This window comes from Ammospiza caudacuta, chromosome 2 (assembly GCF_027887145.1).
Source record: "Ammospiza caudacuta isolate bAmmCau1 chromosome 2, bAmmCau1.pri, whole genome shotgun sequence".
NCBI classification, from domain to species: domain Eukaryota; kingdom Metazoa; phylum Chordata; class Aves; order Passeriformes; family Passerellidae; genus Ammospiza; species Ammospiza caudacuta.
The window spans coordinates 105,502,759-105,521,600 of NC_080594.1; the positions used below are offsets into that span (position 1 = coordinate 105,502,759).

General features: G+C 38.3%; 1 protein-coding gene across 2 annotated transcripts in view; it reads right to left on the minus strand.

Annotated features, from left to right (window-relative positions):
- MAP3K15 (mitogen-activated protein kinase kinase kinase 15) overlaps positions 1-18,842 on the minus strand; it is an 81,017-nt gene that overhangs the window by 36,978 nt on the left and 25,197 nt on the right. The window contains exons 3-7 of one of the 2 annotated variants that reach the window (XM_058825316.1): positions 15,855-15,878; positions 10,728-10,799; positions 6,152-6,345; positions 3,807-3,975; positions 2,447-2,553 (exon numbers count right to left, since the gene is read on the minus strand). In XM_058825316.1, the coding sequence (XP_058681299.1) occupies positions 2,447-2,553; positions 3,807-3,975; positions 6,152-6,345; positions 10,728-10,799; positions 15,855-15,878 (566 nt within the window). The remainder of the gene's footprint in view (positions 1-2,446; positions 2,554-3,806; positions 3,976-6,151; positions 6,346-10,727; positions 10,800-15,854; positions 15,879-18,842) is intronic. The other variant, XM_058825317.1, reaches the window with a different exon arrangement.

The following is an 18,842-nucleotide window of genomic DNA, read 5'->3' on the forward strand; positions in this document are numbered from 1 at the left end:
AGCTTAAGACACTGGAGAAGCAACAGCCCTTTGCTCCATCACTCTAGGACAGTGATGTATCCAGATTGCCAAGGCTTGGAAACAAGCACAAGCCTGCCTTTGCAAACATCCATTGTCAGCCTCTGATAAAAGACATGAGAGATGACAAATCCAGGATACTCTCAGGCAGCCAGAGAGGAAGACAGCAATCTAAGAGAGGGGCTGTGCTTAAACACCTGCCACATGAATCAGGGCTCCAGAAATCAGCATGGAAGTGTCTGCCTGCCCTTCATATGACAGTGAGTGCCTTAGTACTTGTCTGCTCAGTACCCATCAGTGAGGCCCAGGCTTGGTTTGCTTATGATCCAAGACAAGTCAGACTCAGGCTGGCTCTGAGGCAGAGGACATGCAGCTAGGCTGGAATGGCACAGAACCTAAAGTGAAACATTGCTGTCCCTTGCCTGAGCACTTATTAACCTGGACCTACACACAGCTGTGCTTCAGCTGGGTTTGTGCCCAGCTGCTGAAGCAGCAGAGCCCTGGGGTGCCCAGAACCAGCCCTGCAGCCTTGGAGCTGGCTCTGTGCAGCACCAGAGTAACTCTGACTTGACCATGCAAGTGACACTAATGGCCAGGAGAACTCAGTTACAGAGTCCAATAGGAAATAAATTAATTACTCTCTCTGGATCACAGTTCTAGTACACTCTTTTATGAAATTAAGCACACATTAACATTCTGCAGGGTCAGATATTCTTCTGCTGCTAATTCTGTTCTGCATATGATGTATTGTTTTCCTGGTGGGTTCAATCAGCTGTACTTATCAACATTAATACTGTTCTGCATGTTGAAATTAATAGAATATGAACTGAAAATATAGTTATTTTAAAGAGAGCTTCTGATAGAAATAACTAAAGATAATTTGGTTTTTAAATAGACAAAATTAGGGATTCAAAATTTTCATGCAAGTAAGATGCTAAATGCAACATTTTAGGGGTCATTTTGAACTAAATGGACTTGCTCAAAAAATGCTTAACTCTCAGCTTTTGAATTTTGTCCATTATTTTGTTTGAAGAAGGTAAAAACATCTGTAGAAGCTAAATTCTGTGTTCTTATCAATGAAAAACCAGTCATTTTTTTCTGAAAAACCTTTTCTATAGAAATTTTTAAATAGTTCCCAAAAGAAAACAAAGACCGTCATGCTGGATGGGGCTAATGAAAGCTGTTGACAGGCAAAGCAAGTTCATAAGCAATTAATTTTATCTTGTCTTACCAGGGTGCTATTGGCATTGTCAAAACAGAAGATTTAATGGCAGGGATTGCACATGCTGCTCAAAATACAAAGAATTTGAAGACCAACACAGTAAAGGAGCTTGCCAATTTTGTTATGCACATCTAAATGAAAAAGTTTTACAAACTGATTATATTAAGACATTACCTAAGGAAAAGGCATGATTCTAGCATTATTCTCACTGGCAATTTAAACATTCTGAGTCAAATTTAAACACTCTGAGTCAAATTCCTGAAAAAATTTTTAGAAGTTCTGAAAAATAGGGCCAAATCCATATGCAGTAATTTTATGAGCAACAGTTTAGTGGTTTCTCTTATGTCTGATTAAACTGTCAGATAGGACCATATTTATTATCATTTTCCAGAAAATGCCATAGGAACTACATTTCCATATCTATTATTAAGTTCTTAATCTCTTTGATTTATGCCATGCTTATGTTGTCCAATGCTGATTTTTAGTAAGCTAATTCACAATCAGCTAGCTAATTTAGTTTAGCTTTAGCTAGCTAAGTCACAATCTTTAATATTATGTGGATTGCATCTAGCCAGTTACTTTTATTATTACATGTGATTTCATTTGCATAAGATCTATTTTCTCTGGCAATCTTAAGGTAAATTCTTTAGAAAAGGAGTAATTATTATACATAGGTACTACAAAAGTCTGTACCTAACTATAAGAGTTCAATAATATTTCAGTGTTTCCTAAAGTAATGATATGCCTGCAGGTCCTGATGACCATCCAGCCTTCCAAGGAAACTCTATCATGAATGTGTATTCATGGATCAAGCAGTGCTTTTTACCTATTACTTTAATAAATCACTCATAACTCTCTCACACTAAACATTTGAAGACATTCAGAATAATCAGTGATTCAGATTAAACAATCTCAGACTGACCAAGAACCCCTTGGTATCACTGGAGTCTCCTGCAGTTAGTCAAGTGGCCTTTGGAATAGATCCACTCTCTCCTAGTTGTTGACAAAACAATGGTTGTTGGAAAACAACAATTTCAAAAGTTACACACTGTCCTGGTGCACAGTAAGTATGGCATTAAGGAGAGATGACTGTGATGGATGTGTGCAGAAAGGGAAGAGAATTTGATATTATCTGCACTATAAATTTACATATAAGCCCCTATGGAACAGCACTAAAATAAAACAACTTCAATCCATCACCCTCACCGATTCAATGCAAAAGCATAATGGAACTTGATGTTGTGTTGATCAGCCAGGTCACAGGTAGGAAGCATCTCCAGTGTTTCTACCAGCTTCACCATAGCATCATAGTCCTGGGATGAAATTAAAAAACAATAAAAAGGATTGAAGCAGAATAAACTGAAAGGAAGAAAGCATCACTAAGCTAAAACTTATCATGATCACATGTACTGTTATCACAGCTTCTCAGGGGACTGCTCCTAAGAGAAACAGCCAGAAGGCTGTGTAGGAACACAGAGGGATTTTGTCTATCCACGGCAGTGCCTGTCTCTCCCTCACCACGATGCCCAAACTACTGAATCCCTGCAGCCAGTATGATCAATTGCTCTCCCAGCTTTTTCAGGTCTTATTAAGATCTTCTGGTGAATGACACCTCACCAGGGCACCGTGGACTCAACCACAGCTGTTCTGATATACATCAGTCACTTGTGCACTCACTTGGGTTTCTTGGGGTAACCCACATCTACAGTGCTGAAGAGGCCAGTTTACTGACATTTCAAAGGGCCTTGTGTTACTTAATCTTTTTGTTCAAAACATGATTTGATGCGAGCACATTTCTCAAGGGAGATATTTCATGATCACCAGAACCAATCCAAATTAAGTTGGATAAAGTATTGTAAGGAAAATATGCATTTCAGAATGGAAGGTTTGGTAATGAAGGATGATGTGGTTATCCATTGCTCTCACAACCCATTTACAAAAAAGAAATAGCCAACTTAGTTCCTGATAAGAAAAAAATACCTATAGAATGGTTGAAATTATATTTGAAAATTGATATCAAACACACAGACTGTCAATTTGGAAAAATAGCTGCTTTAGCAAAAGCAGAACTTATTTTAGAAAAACTAAAAGAAGAAAAAAGGGTGCAGTTAGATTTCAAAAGCAAATTAATGTTTCATTGAATTATAGTTCTCAGTTTGGGCATCTCTAGCCAATACAATGGTCATAACATAACCCAAATTTTCTTAGTTTCTAAATATATTTAATTTTTTTGGGGGAGGGAGGAAAGGTAGGGCAGAGGAGAGCAAGGCAACCATCTTTATTCAGTAGGGTTTTTTGCTTTTTTAAGGAAGTTAAAAATTACTAAAAGCAAAGGGAGAGACCTTGGCAAGTCACCTAATCTGAGTCTCTTGTTCACAGGAAGAATAAGTAAGAGTCTCTATCCCTTTAAACTGCCGAAAAGACAATCCAAACTTACACAACATAACAACTGCTCCCATTTAGTGTCAGCTTTGAATCACTGCCTAACAAACAAAGCAGCACAGGAGAACAAACAAGAGCCAAAACTGCACAGTAAAATAATCCACCTTGGTCTTTAGGCTCATACCTGAATGTCTCTGTAGGAAAGAAGCAGGTTTATGACAATGTCAGAAGTCAGCACTTCGGTATTATCCATACGCAGCTTAATCCTGGCCAGCTCCTTAGCCAGTTCATCTCCTTGGTACTTCTCTCTAGCTTTTCTGATGTCATTTAGCAGTGTTTCTTTATAATAGGCACTAAGAAATAGAAGTTAGACATAGGAGAAGAAGACTGTTAGACATTTCTTATGAAACATGGCTATGCTTCTAATAAAAAGTATAATTTCTAATAAAAAGTATAATTTCACAGAGTGAGGTCCACATCAAATGTTTCCATATTTTTCAATAACTACTTACAAATATTCCACCTTGCCTCACCTCAGACTGTAGGGCCATGTATCAATAGGCTTATAACCAGGATCCTGAGGCAATTTTGCCAACACAGGAAAACTGGAGCGTTTCTTTGCCCCATTACTGACCCTGACAGATGTGGCACTTTGTATGATAAAGACTGCATCTGAGATAATAAAGTGACACAGAGAAGAAACACCAGTGTGATGTAAAGAGCAGGTAAATTATTTTATCATGAAAGTTGGAAGGAGACTTTCAAACACAGATACTAAACAAAAACAAGCCCACAAAAGCTGATTTAAAGTTGCAATCTCTTTGATGAACATAATACATAATGTGGGCAGGATCTCTGTAAAAGCCTCCAGTAAGTGCGCCTTATTTACACTAATATCAGTGCACAATCCAACATCAGCATTTTGTAAATTGAAAAATAATATATATATTGCCAGCATGACAAGTATGAATGGCCTCAACCAGCAACTTAGGGGTAAATTTATCCTGAAGCAGGCCATGGACTCTCTAGTTTGGAACTTAGCATGTCCCACCTGACAGATACTCCAGTGCATACAAGTCCCTTCTTGTTTACAAATGAGCCTTTCAAAGTATTAAACCTTGTTTAGCATAAGCAAAGAAAATTAAGTTCTCTGTCTCATACACATTATAATCAAAGCAACAAGGTCACAGTAAGCTCTACTGGCAAGCACAGGCTCATACATTTCTGTGCAAGCACAGAAACAAGGCTGAGAGCGGGCGTGGACTGCCAGGTGGGATCAGGACCACCCAATAACCCCCAAAGGCTTCAAATCCATTTCCAGAAAGATCTACAAGAACAGATTGCACATAGCTAATTTGCATACACAGTGAGAAACTGATCTCCAGTGTGGGGAAAACTTACTTAGAAAAAAAGAAAAATTCCCCAAAAATTTCAGGGTGCTTGCCTTGCATTTGCATCCCAGGATCATGAAAACCCCAGCAGGATTGACACTGGAGCCAGGATGGGTGATGCCTCTTTCTTTCCTCTTCTCTGCCCCTCTTTAATTTATCACTCTCTCTCTTCCCTTTCACCCTACGCCCTTTATCCAAAACCCTCTGCTGTGCCTTACACTAGGAGGTCAAGGACTAAAACACCAATTTCCATGCCAAGTGTGTAATTTACTAATAATACTATGCAAACTTTTGCAGATCTTCTGATTTTTATCATTCCTTTAAACCATGAGCATCTAGGAATCTTGGATGCTCCCTTGTCCTTCAGGGTAGGATGTCGCAGGAGAGTCATCCATGGGATTGCAAGGATGGGACCACAAAAGAATAGTAGTTTTTTAGACAAGCCTTTTACTTGGGTGGGATGGCAATGGGGAAACAAATCTGAGGGCCTTCGGCGCTACCTCATGCTTCAGACAGATGTTAGGACAATTAAAAACCAGAAACCCAGTCTCTGTGAGGGTTTTCCAAAACTACATACCAAACAGGAATAGTTGCAGAATACAAAGTGAGCAACTGAGAAAGAAAGACCTCCTTCTCCAGCCCCAATTCTCAAAACTCCAACAGTCCCTTGTAGAAATGGCTAAGCAGTATCATGTTTATTAAGTTGTATCAGAAGGTTGATTTTTATAAACAAAAACAAATCATGAGAATTAAACTGAATGCCCATTGCTACCATGTATATATTTTATCTGATGACAGAAAAGGCCAGTTTTTGGCTTTGAAATCTATGAGCTTAGTTCCTATTATGACCTTAAACCCTGTAAAACTTAAGCACTTTATCTTACCCATGGATTGCCTTTGCTTTCTGGAAAGTAACTATAAATCAAATTCTAGCACAACATGGTTAGTTAACTGCAACAACTGCAGGCCAGGAATACAAAAAGCAGCAAAATTGGCAGCTTCTTTTGACATTACATTAAGTACAGTGAAAAATAAAAGAATTTATAATCAATGCAACTAGAAATTCTGTACCTTCTTTTTTCATAATATAAAAAAGAGGCTATCAAAGGTTCTGGAACTGTATGTGTTGTAACATTACCATGATGTAACATGGACATCCTTGAGAAGGCTGAGAAACTTGTCCACCAGTGGGACACAAAACGGCCCCAGGATATTGTCCCAGCTGGGCTGCATGTACTCAGAGGCTCTTCGTTGGGCATCACTTTCACAGCAAAAGTAGTCAGCACAAGGTGTGACAATGTATGGAATAAAATAATAATTGCCACTTGAAGCCTAAAATAAAAACAAAAAGAGTTTAGAAAACAAATGAAAGAGAAAATATACTTGTGTATACACAGAATCTTCTGCTGACAGAAAAAACAGCTAGAGTAGTGCTGGTGTGTAAGAAGTTTTAGTGCACTGTTTAATACAAGATTTGCAAGCATTAAATTCAAGGAAATTTGTGTGGAAAAGTTACAAACACTAACAAAACTGATGAGTAAGGGCCCAAGTCTGTTAACTGACAATAGAACAAAACTGTTCAATTTTTCCTTTTAATGTAATGCACAGATCCTAGCAGGGTCTGACAGTTACCAGCTGATATTCTGCTCCCAAATTTTTGGCTTCAGAGATGTACTTGCATCCTCTAAGCTCACCCTGTGCTAGGAAAGATAAAATGCAGAGCTCCCCACAATGAGAGAAATACAGAAATATAGACACTGGAAGGACTTTATGGAGATGTTTAATCCAGAGGAGCCCACAACAAAACTGCTGCATGCTACCATCAAAAGCCTAACCAGCCAAACCCCAAAATTTTGAAATGTTTTGTAACAGACTTTTTAATATAAAATTCTAGAAGTAAAACCCAAAAAAACCTAACAGGCCACATAAAACGTGTATATACAATCAAGGTGCTGAAATGGGTGAGGACACAAGAAATGGCCCTTCAGAGCCCAAAACCAGCAAGTTCAGAGTTTTCAGCCCCTGAGCAAGACCCCAGAAATCAGACACTGTGAAGGTTTCAACAGCTGGAAGAAGCACCTGTATCCCCTTCCAGCTATGGCAATTCTTTGCTGTTTAAAAGGAAGGTGAACTTTATATTTGGGAGTAACTAGATGGGAGCACTGAGGCAGAGGTCAACATGATTCACCTGCCATGATCAACTACCACTGAGTTGGAGGTATCTCAGCACTGAACATACACAGCAAAATCATACCTGCCATTTTTTCATATAATATAAGCATGTAGAAAAGCCATAGACATTTAGAGTCACCTTGAACAATGGGAGAATGCTGGGATGATGAAAAGAATGGATATGAAGATGGCACATTATTGAATTTATTAGTAAACTAGACAGGATAAACAGATTTTTCACAGGAACTTAAAAATGTAGGGCAAGCAGTTACTAAAATTACAGATAAAAAAACCTGTATCAGTACATCCTGTTGCTGATCTGAGCAAGGATTTAGAATTTTAAACTATTTCTAGATAAAGATCAAGTCATATTCCTTCCTTACAAACCCTAAGTTAATTTATCCCTGTTGTAACAATATAATTACCTGTTGGACTTTTATCTTTACTTCCCAACAAAAAACAGAAAAACTGCAATCCCAGCTACCAATATGCTAGCACAGGTTTGTCTGAGTTTTATTAAAATAAACAGTAAGTTCAGTGCAACACAAAAGCTGCTTGTCTATAAAGTCTATTCTTAAATCTTCAACAGCAAATTAGCAATTCCTGCAATGAATAAAGCCCATCCAATTTGAAAGGGTAATGTATCTTGAGGTGCAAAGAGCTGCAGTTATCTAATGAAAAAGCAATGAAATTTTCAGAAAAAAAATTATTTACACATGGGAAATACTGTAATAATCTTATCCTCAAACATTGTACTGTTATCCAGACAACATATCATCTATTTGACTTAGATTTCTTGTCTCCTTTTGCATAGTGAAATCTATGCAATTAAATGCTCCTGTCTTCTAGCTCTTCTGTACAATATTTACATATAATAAATTATAAAACCCTTTCATATAGACGGTGTGGCCTTGGAAAGTCTTTCCTACCTTTATTATGTAAAAAATCATTCCATCTATTTCTGCTAACAAGAATTAGAGATGGCTGAAAACATCACCCTTGCTTCTTCTGACCTTCTGTTCAGGATGCTGGTCTCTTGATACCAAAAGCTAATAATTTTGAAAATTACTACCTTATCACACACCAACTACTGCTTTTGAAAGATAATAAATGGCTTAGGTGTATGTAAAGCAATGTATGTGGCAACCCTACCTGCATATGTATACACATATATATATCTATAAACTATTACATATTTAATTGTAATAGAATTATAACTTTATAGCTTATCAAGACTATATGATAAGTTGGTTAATTTCAGGATTAGAAGCTAAGATATTTTGATTGTCTGATTTTGGGAAATTTGAAGTTAAAAATTACAGCCAAGCAGACTCAAAAACCCCTCAAAACTCCGAATAGCTCATCTTCCAGCATATAATGCATGCCAGCACTGAAAGTTTTGTATTTAATTACAACATTTTAAAATCATAAAACAAGCCATAAATTTAAGAACATTAAAAAAACCCCAAAAAACCAGAAAATAATTGCAAATACATTGAGAAAGGGATCTGTTCTTCAGGTGAAATAGTTAAAGGAATTAAGCAGAAGGCCACACCTTTGCTGAGAGGCTCAAAGAGTGAGGCCCACAGAAGCCATTTTTAGGCTCTAGGCAAGCCAGGCCAAATGTAGAGTGGCTTTTGTCTTAAAATATTTTCCAAATATTTTTTTAATGCTGTTAAAAGTAAACTTTTGATCTTAATATAAACAGGGGTTTTTAAAAATTGTACTGGTAAAGTTACTGTGGTGCAACTGTCACTTTGTGACAGACATGCTACACTTAAATTAAAGGTATGTTTTCTCCCAGATAGGTAACATTGAGTAAAAATCTCTGCACTTTCAAGGAGGGAATTATTCCTGCCAAGCTAACAGTGCAATTATTTTAGTTGAGCCATGCTATTAATTTTGCCACTCACTCAAGAATCAAGAATACTTACTCACCCTCACTAAGCAGTTAGAAGGAAAATACAGAAAGTAACAGAAAAGGAACTGCATTGACTCCAAGAGATCACAAACTCCTGAGTGTTCAGGGAGTTTAACTCACTGTTGTCTCAAGTGTTAGGGTTTTCTGTGACACCACATTCCTATCCATCCTGCCATATGGGCATGTATTGGATTTGCATGGCCAGGTTTGGGTAGCAGGAGGGCCTTGGGGGCTACAGGAGTGGCTTCTGTGGGAAGCTGCTGGAAACTTCCTCCATGTCCAGCACAGCCAATGCCAGCCAGCTCCAAGACAGATGTGCTGCTGGCCAAGGCTGGGCCAACTAGAAATGACGGTAACTCCTCTGTGATAACAGATTTAAGAAGAAGGAAAAAAGTTATTGCACAGATGTAGTCACAGAGGAGTGGAATGAGACCATACGAGAGCAACAACGCTGCAGGGCAGTGGAGAAGGCACTGGCAAGAACAGGAAGAGGAGGCACAAGGCAGTGACAAGAACAACAACACCAAGGGCAGTGGAGAAGGACGGGCAGGAGGTGCCCAGATCCTGGAGCTGAGATTCCCCTGCAGCCCCTGGTGCAGCCCATGGTGAAGCAGCTGTGCCCCTGCAGCCCATGAAGGATCGCAGGGATGCAGAGATCCACCTGCAGCCCATGGAGGAGCCCCACACCAGAGCAGGAGGATGTCTAAGAGGAGGCTGTGACCCCATTTGAATCCTGTGCTGGTGTGGGCTCCTGGCAGGGACCTGCAGACCTGTAGAGAGGAGTCCAGCCTGGAGCAGGTTTCCTGGTAGGACTTGTGACCCCACGAGGGACTCACACTGGAGAGGCTGTGCCCGAAGGACTGCACCCATGGAAGAATGACCCATGTTACAGCAATTTGTGGAGAACTTGCTTGAGGGATGGAGTTCATGGAGAAAAGTCTCCCATGGGAGGGACCCCTCACTGGAGAAGGGAAATGACTCCTCTCCCTGAGCAGTGGGAGAAACAACCTGTAATCAACTGACCATAACCCCATTCCCTGTCTCCCTGCATTGCTGGGATAGGAAGTAGAGCTTGGAAGGAGAGTGGGGGCATAAGGTGTTTTTAAAGTTTTATTTTACTTCTTATTATCCTGCTCTGATTTTATTACTAATAAATTCAATTAATATCTCTAATTCAAGCCTGATTTGCCCATAACTGTATTTGATGAGTGACCTCTCCCAGTCTTTAACTCATGAACCCTTTGTTCTATTTTCTCTCTCCTGTCTGGCTGCAGAGGGGGAGTGAGAGAATGGCTCTAATGGGCGCCTGGCATCCAGCCATGGTCAACCCACTACAGTGACTAAGATATTATAAACTTCAAAAAAATACTTCCTCTTCTAAAGCTGAATAAATGCACTATATTTTATGTAAAGACTGGGAAGAGAGATTATCACAAGACAAACACTTTAAATTTCTGGGATATAGCTTGCAAGGAGCAAGTACTCCAACCACCTTGAAGGAAAGACCCTGCCAAGCACTATTCTTAAATCATCCTTATTATTATTATGTTTGCATGTCTAGAAGCACAGTGAAAGAATGGCATATCTATTCAAGAGAAAGCAGATTTAAAGGGATACATACTTTGCCTATTAGATTACCACTGTGGTATTCAGGAGGTACTTGAACACGAAGAAAAGCTTTGAGGTTGGCAACCTACTCCAAATTGAAAGAAAACAACAAAGAGGAAAACACCACCACAAAACACCATAAGAAACAAAAAGACACACATGACACATGAATAAAGAAATAATTAAAAAAAGAAACAACAGAAAATTAATATAGATATTTGCAGCAAGACTATATTTACAAGGCAAAGAAAACAGTTCAAACAGTTGTAATTTCTCTTACCTATCTTATCTTTTGGATTTCTCTTATTTATACGATTTATGTCTACACATCTCCTGTGTCACCATTAAGATGTTTTCAGGTCTTATTTTTATGAACCTGTCAGACTCATTATGTGATTAGTGAACTATAGTACAACTACTACATATTGCTTGAGATGGTAATATTTCCATAAAAACTAACTTTCACACAAAAATTTTAAAAGCCTTAATTTTCATTATCTAAAGTAACAGTGGCATATTTCATTATTAAAAGCATTAAAAGCAGCATTTATTTTTACCCATTGCCTTTGTACTATTTTCCACTCAAAAAGAAAAATTACTGAATTTAAGATGTTCCTGCTCTTTCATTCTGTGCCCTTTTACAATCCCTTTTGACACTTCTGCTACCTCAGGCCTTTTTAGAAATGTATCATTAAAAGACTGGATCATATAAACTTTTATACATTGTAAAAATAATCAGAAAATAACAAATTGAAAGCAACTCTGCAATAATACTTCTTTAGAAAATTAAATTCATATAATGTAATCATATTTCACAGTCTTGGCTCTCAATACAATCCATGAGGGCTACTTAACTGGAGAATATGAGTCCAAGTGCCAAAATCTTTCTATTTAGTTTTCTTAAATGTTTATTGCCTTTAAAGAGTACATACAGTCTTATTTAAACAGCTACTGAAGCCTCTGAAGAAACTTTCTGCCAATTACAATAAAAAAAGATTTTTCAACATAAAAATTCCTTGTGGCAAGGATAAATTGCAATCTAGTTCCCTTTGGTTCAAGAAGAATTTTTGCTAATGACTCCTCCATGGCCCAGACATTATTCACTGCTTATTATAAGAGCTGCTACAGGATTTCATGAAAAATAACCATTTAAATATCTAAAAATAGTTCACCAGGCCCACAGGCCTAAGTATACAATGATCTAAACCTTTTGGTTTAATAGTCAGCCTACCTTCCTTTAAACATCTTCCCTGAATGCAATTAACAGGGTTATTAAAATTTCTTCAGGCATATTATAAACTAAAGAACAAATAACTAGCCTTTCTCCTTATGTTCTGCTCTTGGTATAATAATTTTTCCATAGTGGAAAGTTCTAGTTTGTATTTTCAATGCCTCATTCAAACAAATTGAATGGATCAAAGTGTGCATCCCAAACTATGTGCAACCAATCCTAGAGCTACCACCCAAAGGATTGCACGGTTTGCTTCCTGACTCCAGCAGTTTTCTAAAGCCCCTTGTTCACTCTTCTCTTCACCTGACCTTGAACTTTTTTTATTCATAATTTTTTAAGATCCTATAGCAGCAGATGAAATTTCCTTCCTTAAAAAAAAAAAAAAGTCAAGGATGGTAAAAAATTTTGAATCAAAACAGAAAAACTTCCCAATGGATTTTGTCTATTACAGTGGTTTGGGGAAAGGTTTTTTTTTTGAAGCATTTTTTGCTTTGGAAAATCCTTGAAATTTCATTTCTCCAGTGAACTGATGTTTAGCTGACATCTAAAGAAACTCCAAAGCACAAGCATTTTCCATAAGTAATTTTTTTTTCCTCTGTCCTTCAGTCCATTATTCCACAGTGGCACCTGCTCTGCAAGACTGCATATTTGCCATTTATTTTATTGATAATAATTTTGACAGAAACTAGGAAGCTGTGCAATCTTTATTAAAACTAACAGAAATGTCCTTAAAGCTCAGAGGAGCTCTACAGAAGGAAATCCAACTGATGGGACACAGAATCTTGATCTTGAATTTCATGCCAGGGCAATTATTCCTTGGGAACTGAACTCCCATAGATAATAATTCTTTCCTTTCACATCCAAGTATGCAATAAATTATCAATACAGAATTTTAACTGCTTGTTTAGGGAAGTCAAGTAGAACTGAACCACATTCTTCATTCTTATCTGTGAAAACTGCATTACTGGATGGTGGAAGGAAGGAAGTTCTCCTACTCACACTCCTTTTTCAGACAGTAAACTATTAAATCTCTCAGGCTCCCACCACTGCAGCTATCTGCTGTATAATTTTCACTGTTAGATCAGCTATACTCAGGCCAACTCTCGGTTGAACTGCTGACTTTTTTTTTCTGCATTGTTTTCATCTTCATGTCCAGTTTGCTTGCTCTTGTCTCCTCCTCAATGCTGAATTAGAATAATGCTTTCTCTACAAGTAAAATATTCATTCTCTTCAAGGCTTTCGTGTGACACACATGAGAGTAAATTGCCCTGATGACACAGCAGCCATTCACCTTCTCTGCAACTTCAGCATGGCTCCACATCTCCTCTCTGCTAAGATTTTTCTGCACCTTTGTAGATGACATAAGATTTGTAGGATAAATAGGAAACCTCAGAGAAAGCTCTAAGCTACAGCAGCCAGACCAGAAAGTTTCACTCCTGCTGCTGGAACAAAGGTGTGCTGGCAACAATCTGAGTTGTTCCCCTTTCCTTACACACCCTGCAGATGCATGGCCACAGAGCCTGTAAAACATGGAGAGGACTTCTCCTGCAATGATACTCCTGTGGCTACACTGGGCTGGAGGAAGGCATAGGAGATATCTCTCCTCTTTCCAGCATGCCTCCAGCCCCTGATAAAAAGCATATTTAGGCTCTGCTATTCCACAGTTACAGCAGAGGCTTACCGACATTTTTCACTCAGGACAAGGGAAAGGAAAACACAAAGTTCTACTATAGGGGAATTAATTATTGCATCTAATATTCAGCAATTAAACTGAAATGGTTATAAAAATATATATTTGACTGGATATAACAAATTCATGCCAATTATGTACCTACTTAACAAGCACAGCAACCCTGATTAGCAAGTCACTTCAAACAAGACATTGCAATACAATTGTAAAATATTTAATCAAGCAATGAAGCAGTGGCTCCACATTGGATCAGTGGTAAACTGCAAACCTCTCATCACAACTCACTGGATTTGAAAGGAGGGGAAGGCAATTGTCTATTTGAAGTCAACTTCATCTTAAAAAAACATAGTTTTATCCTGTGAATTATTTAGCTTGCTCATGAGTTTGTTCTAATTTCTGAATAAAAAATACTGATAAAAGAATGAAATACAGGAGCACATTTATTTAATAATAAAAGGTATGAACAACTTCAAATAATAGAAAGAAGAATCCATACTTGTATTTAAAGTCATCCACTTTTACCTCCACTGTATTTACCTCACTGTATTTACCTCACAATTCTTTTTCACAATTTAAGCACTTGAAGAAAGTGGGTTAGACAATCCCTCCTTTTTAAAGGAGGAATCAGGATCCCAGCTTAGGGATATCTCCCTGCCCCTTCTGCGAGCCACAAGGTGTTTACAGGCCCAATATCAGACCCCACCATAGAAACCATGTCACTGGAACCAAAGGCATGGAGCTGAGTCAGGAAAGCTTTGAGTTGTACATCAGGGAAAGGTTCCACAGGTGGCTGGGCACTGGAACAGACACCCCAGAGAAGTGCTCACAGCAACAGCTTAACAGAGTTCAAGAAGTGTTTGGACAATGCTCTCAGCACATGGTGTGACTTAGGGATGTCCTATGCAGGGCCAGGAGCTGGACTCAATGATCCTGGTGAGGCCCTTCCAACTCAGCATATTCTGTAATTCAATCTTCTCTTCAGTGTGAAGGGAAATACCCTCCCTTCCTGGAGAAAGACTGCCACAAGAAAAGATTGTAGGCTGCTAATCTGATTGCACTAGGTTGAACTTGCCACCCACCCCTTTGTCATTTACTCCACGTCTGGTATTACCACCAAACAGCTCATTCACAATTCTCCCTCTTGCTTAGGAACTCATGGTCCTGAAATTTCAGTCATCCACCACTGGATGGATAGTAGCACTCACAATGAAATCTGCCACATTCTGAGTCCCCCTTCAGAGAGCCAGAGAGCAGTAAATGCAGTTCCCACCACACAGGTCAAACTGGTTCAAAGATGCCTGAGACAGCCAAGAAGGATGATCTGCATTTGCATGTGCTAAACCTGATCTATCTTTAGCCTATGTGGAGCACTGTGGCCAAGTCATAACAGCAGCTCAAAATAAACTGCTGTGACTAATGCATTTTTTCTTCTGGTTCTCTTTAAAATTACTATCAAACTCTAACACCACTTCATTATTTTAATCTTGCTCAATATTGTTTAGAAGAAAATAAAAGTATATGGTGAATGGAAAGAAACAGGATAAATGGAAGTGGAAGAGGTTTGAAAAATTAGTCGTCCTCAAAATAACAGTGTGGAGAATTTAATGAAACACTGACATGGTATGAACTATGGCAAAATACACAACTATATAAGATAACATGGCATATTTCAAAAAGTCTTAACTCTTACATTTTATCTTGTTTCAAACTTATTTTTTTGGCTTTATTTGCATTAAGTGTAAGAACATTTTTACTTTGGGAAATAAGTTTTTCTAAGGCATAAGCATTTCTAAGTAAATCTGTGAATGTTTAAGTTAGAGGACAGGTATACAGAAGCCAAAGCTGTTTGAGATACAACAGCAAACCCCATTAAGGCATCACAAACATCTATATTTGCACAAATGGGTGATAGTGGTAGAGGGAAAAAGAGACTTTGAATTTCTGAGTTTATATTTGGATCTGTCAACCCACAAATAAAACTTACATCTACTGGCACTTTTCTACAACTTAGAAAGGAATTGATAAGGAAAAGTAGCTTTAAAATCTAGTGTTACTTTGGAGTGCCAGCAAGTTTTCCAAAAGTTTGAATTATAGATTGGTAAAACAACTGCCTTTAACCATACAGAGAATATGTATGCTTGGCAGCCTTGGTATTAAAGTTGCTTCAAATGTAGGATCTTCATTTTGTGTTTAAAAATGAATGTGGATTTAATACTTACTGTGTTTTTCTGAGATACCATATCCTGTGGGGGAAAAAAAGGTAATAGAAATGTTTATTTGTTTTTACTGGGAATTATTATTTCCAATAAAAACCACTGCTATACATACATACATACATATATATACACTCACACACACAATGCATTCTTCACAGCATAATCCAGATTACCTGCCACAGTAAACTCCCAATAAAGGGACAGAACAACATCAAGAAGAGTCTCAGCAGCTCAGGTTAGGAAAAAATTAACAATTCGGTGAAGAAACCTACTTTTAAAAGTATTCAGAAAATAAAGAAAGTTTTACTTAGCAGTAACTGGAATCTCAGACTGGGCACACCCAGTCACACTCTGAGCGTTTGTGAGACAAAAGCATTCAAAGCTGGAGGGTTTTTCTCCCTGAAAGAGTATCCTTCCCATACCTAAGCCCCTTGGCTACACAGATTGGTACACACCAACACATTCCTTCAACAGCCTAATTCTTCTCACCTCAAAATCTAAGGACAGACACTGAAACAATGAAGCAAGTGATAAACTAAAGGACATGTAAAACAGACCTCAGAGACATCTAATTGCTGGTAAGTAATCTTCTCTTCTCTTGGGTGATGGATTTCATGTTTAATGAACACTGCTTAGTCAAACTAAAGAGGTCTCCAGGTAAGCCACGCTACAAATATTAGACATAGACTTGTTTCTAATCAAAGTTTTCAATATACTTGAATTAAATGGGCTCTGACAACCTGAGACGATTCTGCTTGAGCAACTTCATCTCTGACAGCCTGAAATCCACTTGGACAACCACTGCACAGCCCATGCCCATGCACCCATTTCCTCAACAACAGGCAAAAATATCAGGAGGCATTTAAGAGTTTTAGTTCTATAGATAGAACTCTCTTGAAAACAAGATTACGTATTCTTTTATATCCTCAGAACTAGGTTATTTTGAAAGAACACTGGTGAAACTGAAGAGAAAACTCTTGGGGTAATTTCAGGATGGCTCCTAAGATAAATTGTATAAAGTCAGGTTGCCAGAACTTCACAGATCTTCAGCAGAAGTAACAGCAGTAACATCAATACTGCCTTTGTAACACTCAGACTCTGCACCACTTTTAAGAGTGTGCACAGCAACTTAGGTCCAAGTAAAGTAATATAATTCTGAACAGAAGTGAACAAACCCTGAACAAATTACTCATAAACTTCAGAATAAAAGGGTCAAAAAGGTATTAAAACCTAAATGAAATTCCTAATTAGCCTAAACTCCTTAACCAAAATAAAATACTTCATAACAAAAGTGATGGAAGGCTTAGACAGCTGAAATACTACATATCTGGAAATTAATGTCTATCTAGCTAAGCAAGTATCTCCAACAGAGCTTTATCTACTGCAGTTAAATCTTTCTCAATAGGGAGAAATTAAGTCTTCTGAAACCACCCAGCACCTATGATGTGAAATGTGTCCCGAACTGTTCTTTGCTGAAATACCCCATGAACAGTCCCTGCCTACCTTCTGAAGTCTTCCTTAGAAAGGTGCATTAGCATATTTGAATGCTATCCAGCACTGAACTGGGGCTCGATTGCTGAAGAGACACAAATGGCAAGAGGAGCACTGAACCCTGTCTCAGTGTCCAGCTTAAACCATTTGATACACAGGATCTCTCCTAGCTGGTTCCAGGAACTTAAATCAAGTTTTATGATCCCATCTAAGATATGCTATGGGCCAAGGGAGTTATGCAAGCAACTGAGGGATAAGTAAGATATCAGTGCCACTGACAGAGTTCCTAGAAGAAAAAAGGTGAAGCCAGATAACAGTTTTTCTAGCCTGAAGTGACCTAGTGACATTCTGGTGTTCCCCAGTCCCTAAATTTGAGCATTACATTATTAGAAAAAAAGGCTTTGAACTGACAGTACAGACTTGCAAGAATCAGTCTGAACATCCAACCACAGGTGGATGCAATCCTGGAGATCCTTCAACACTCCAGTTACAGAGCAGGGGCTTGAGTATGTGCTATGGCAGGAAGTGCAGAAATTAAACCAATATCCTCACTGGGCAGCAACAAATAGAAAACAACTAGCCTGTGCTTCCCAGACTTGGGCACATCCTTGGGAGAACCAAGTTGATCAGAACATCTGAGTGAGAGCATAAAGAAAGATAAAAATGTGTTAATGAAAAATAAAAATGAAGTATTTCAGGTGTATTACCAGCAGTGGATGAAAAGCTGTATGCCTGCCCACCCTGATTAGCTGGAGGAAAGGAGGACATGCCAGTATCCATATGTGTGTATCCATATGGATAATCTCACAGAGCAAAGAGTGTGACAGGCTCCAGCTCCGAGTTCTTGGGACCCCAGACCACATGGAATGTGAATGTGTATGTGGATCACCACATGAAGAAAGGAAGTATGGGTTAGACACACATGAGAGCAAAATCAAAGACCTTGAGAACAGAGAAGAGGAATGAGAAGCTGTGACAGAACAGAGCTTTTCTGAGGAAAAAGGAGACTTAAAATTCTTACAGAATCAAGAGAGGCTGGAGAACTCCAAAAAGGATTTTTGGACACTAATGATGCAGAAAAAAGCGAAGTAGCAAGGGGCAATAACTCAAAATAAGGAAAAAAACAACAAACCATGAACAATGCTTGTCTCAGTGAAGGTAGCAAGAAAATGGATTATATTAAAAGTAGCAACAGATGATATAGAGGACAAAAGTCTAAATGTGATGTAAAATAAAGAGAGCCTGGACTGAAAAAGGCAGAAAAATCCACAATATACGACTTGCATCCAGAACAGTAATTTCAGGACTTAAGTGTATAGCATGTATTATCCTACTATAAAAATGAACAACAGCCTTATAAAAAGATTTGGTGAGGATGTCTTTTCCTATTTTCAAACAGCAATAAAAAGGAGATTCTAGTAGTCTTAGCTAGTCAGCACATAGGTAATACAAACCTCATCTGACAGAAGTGCTTACATAGGAGCAGGCTGCAATACAGCC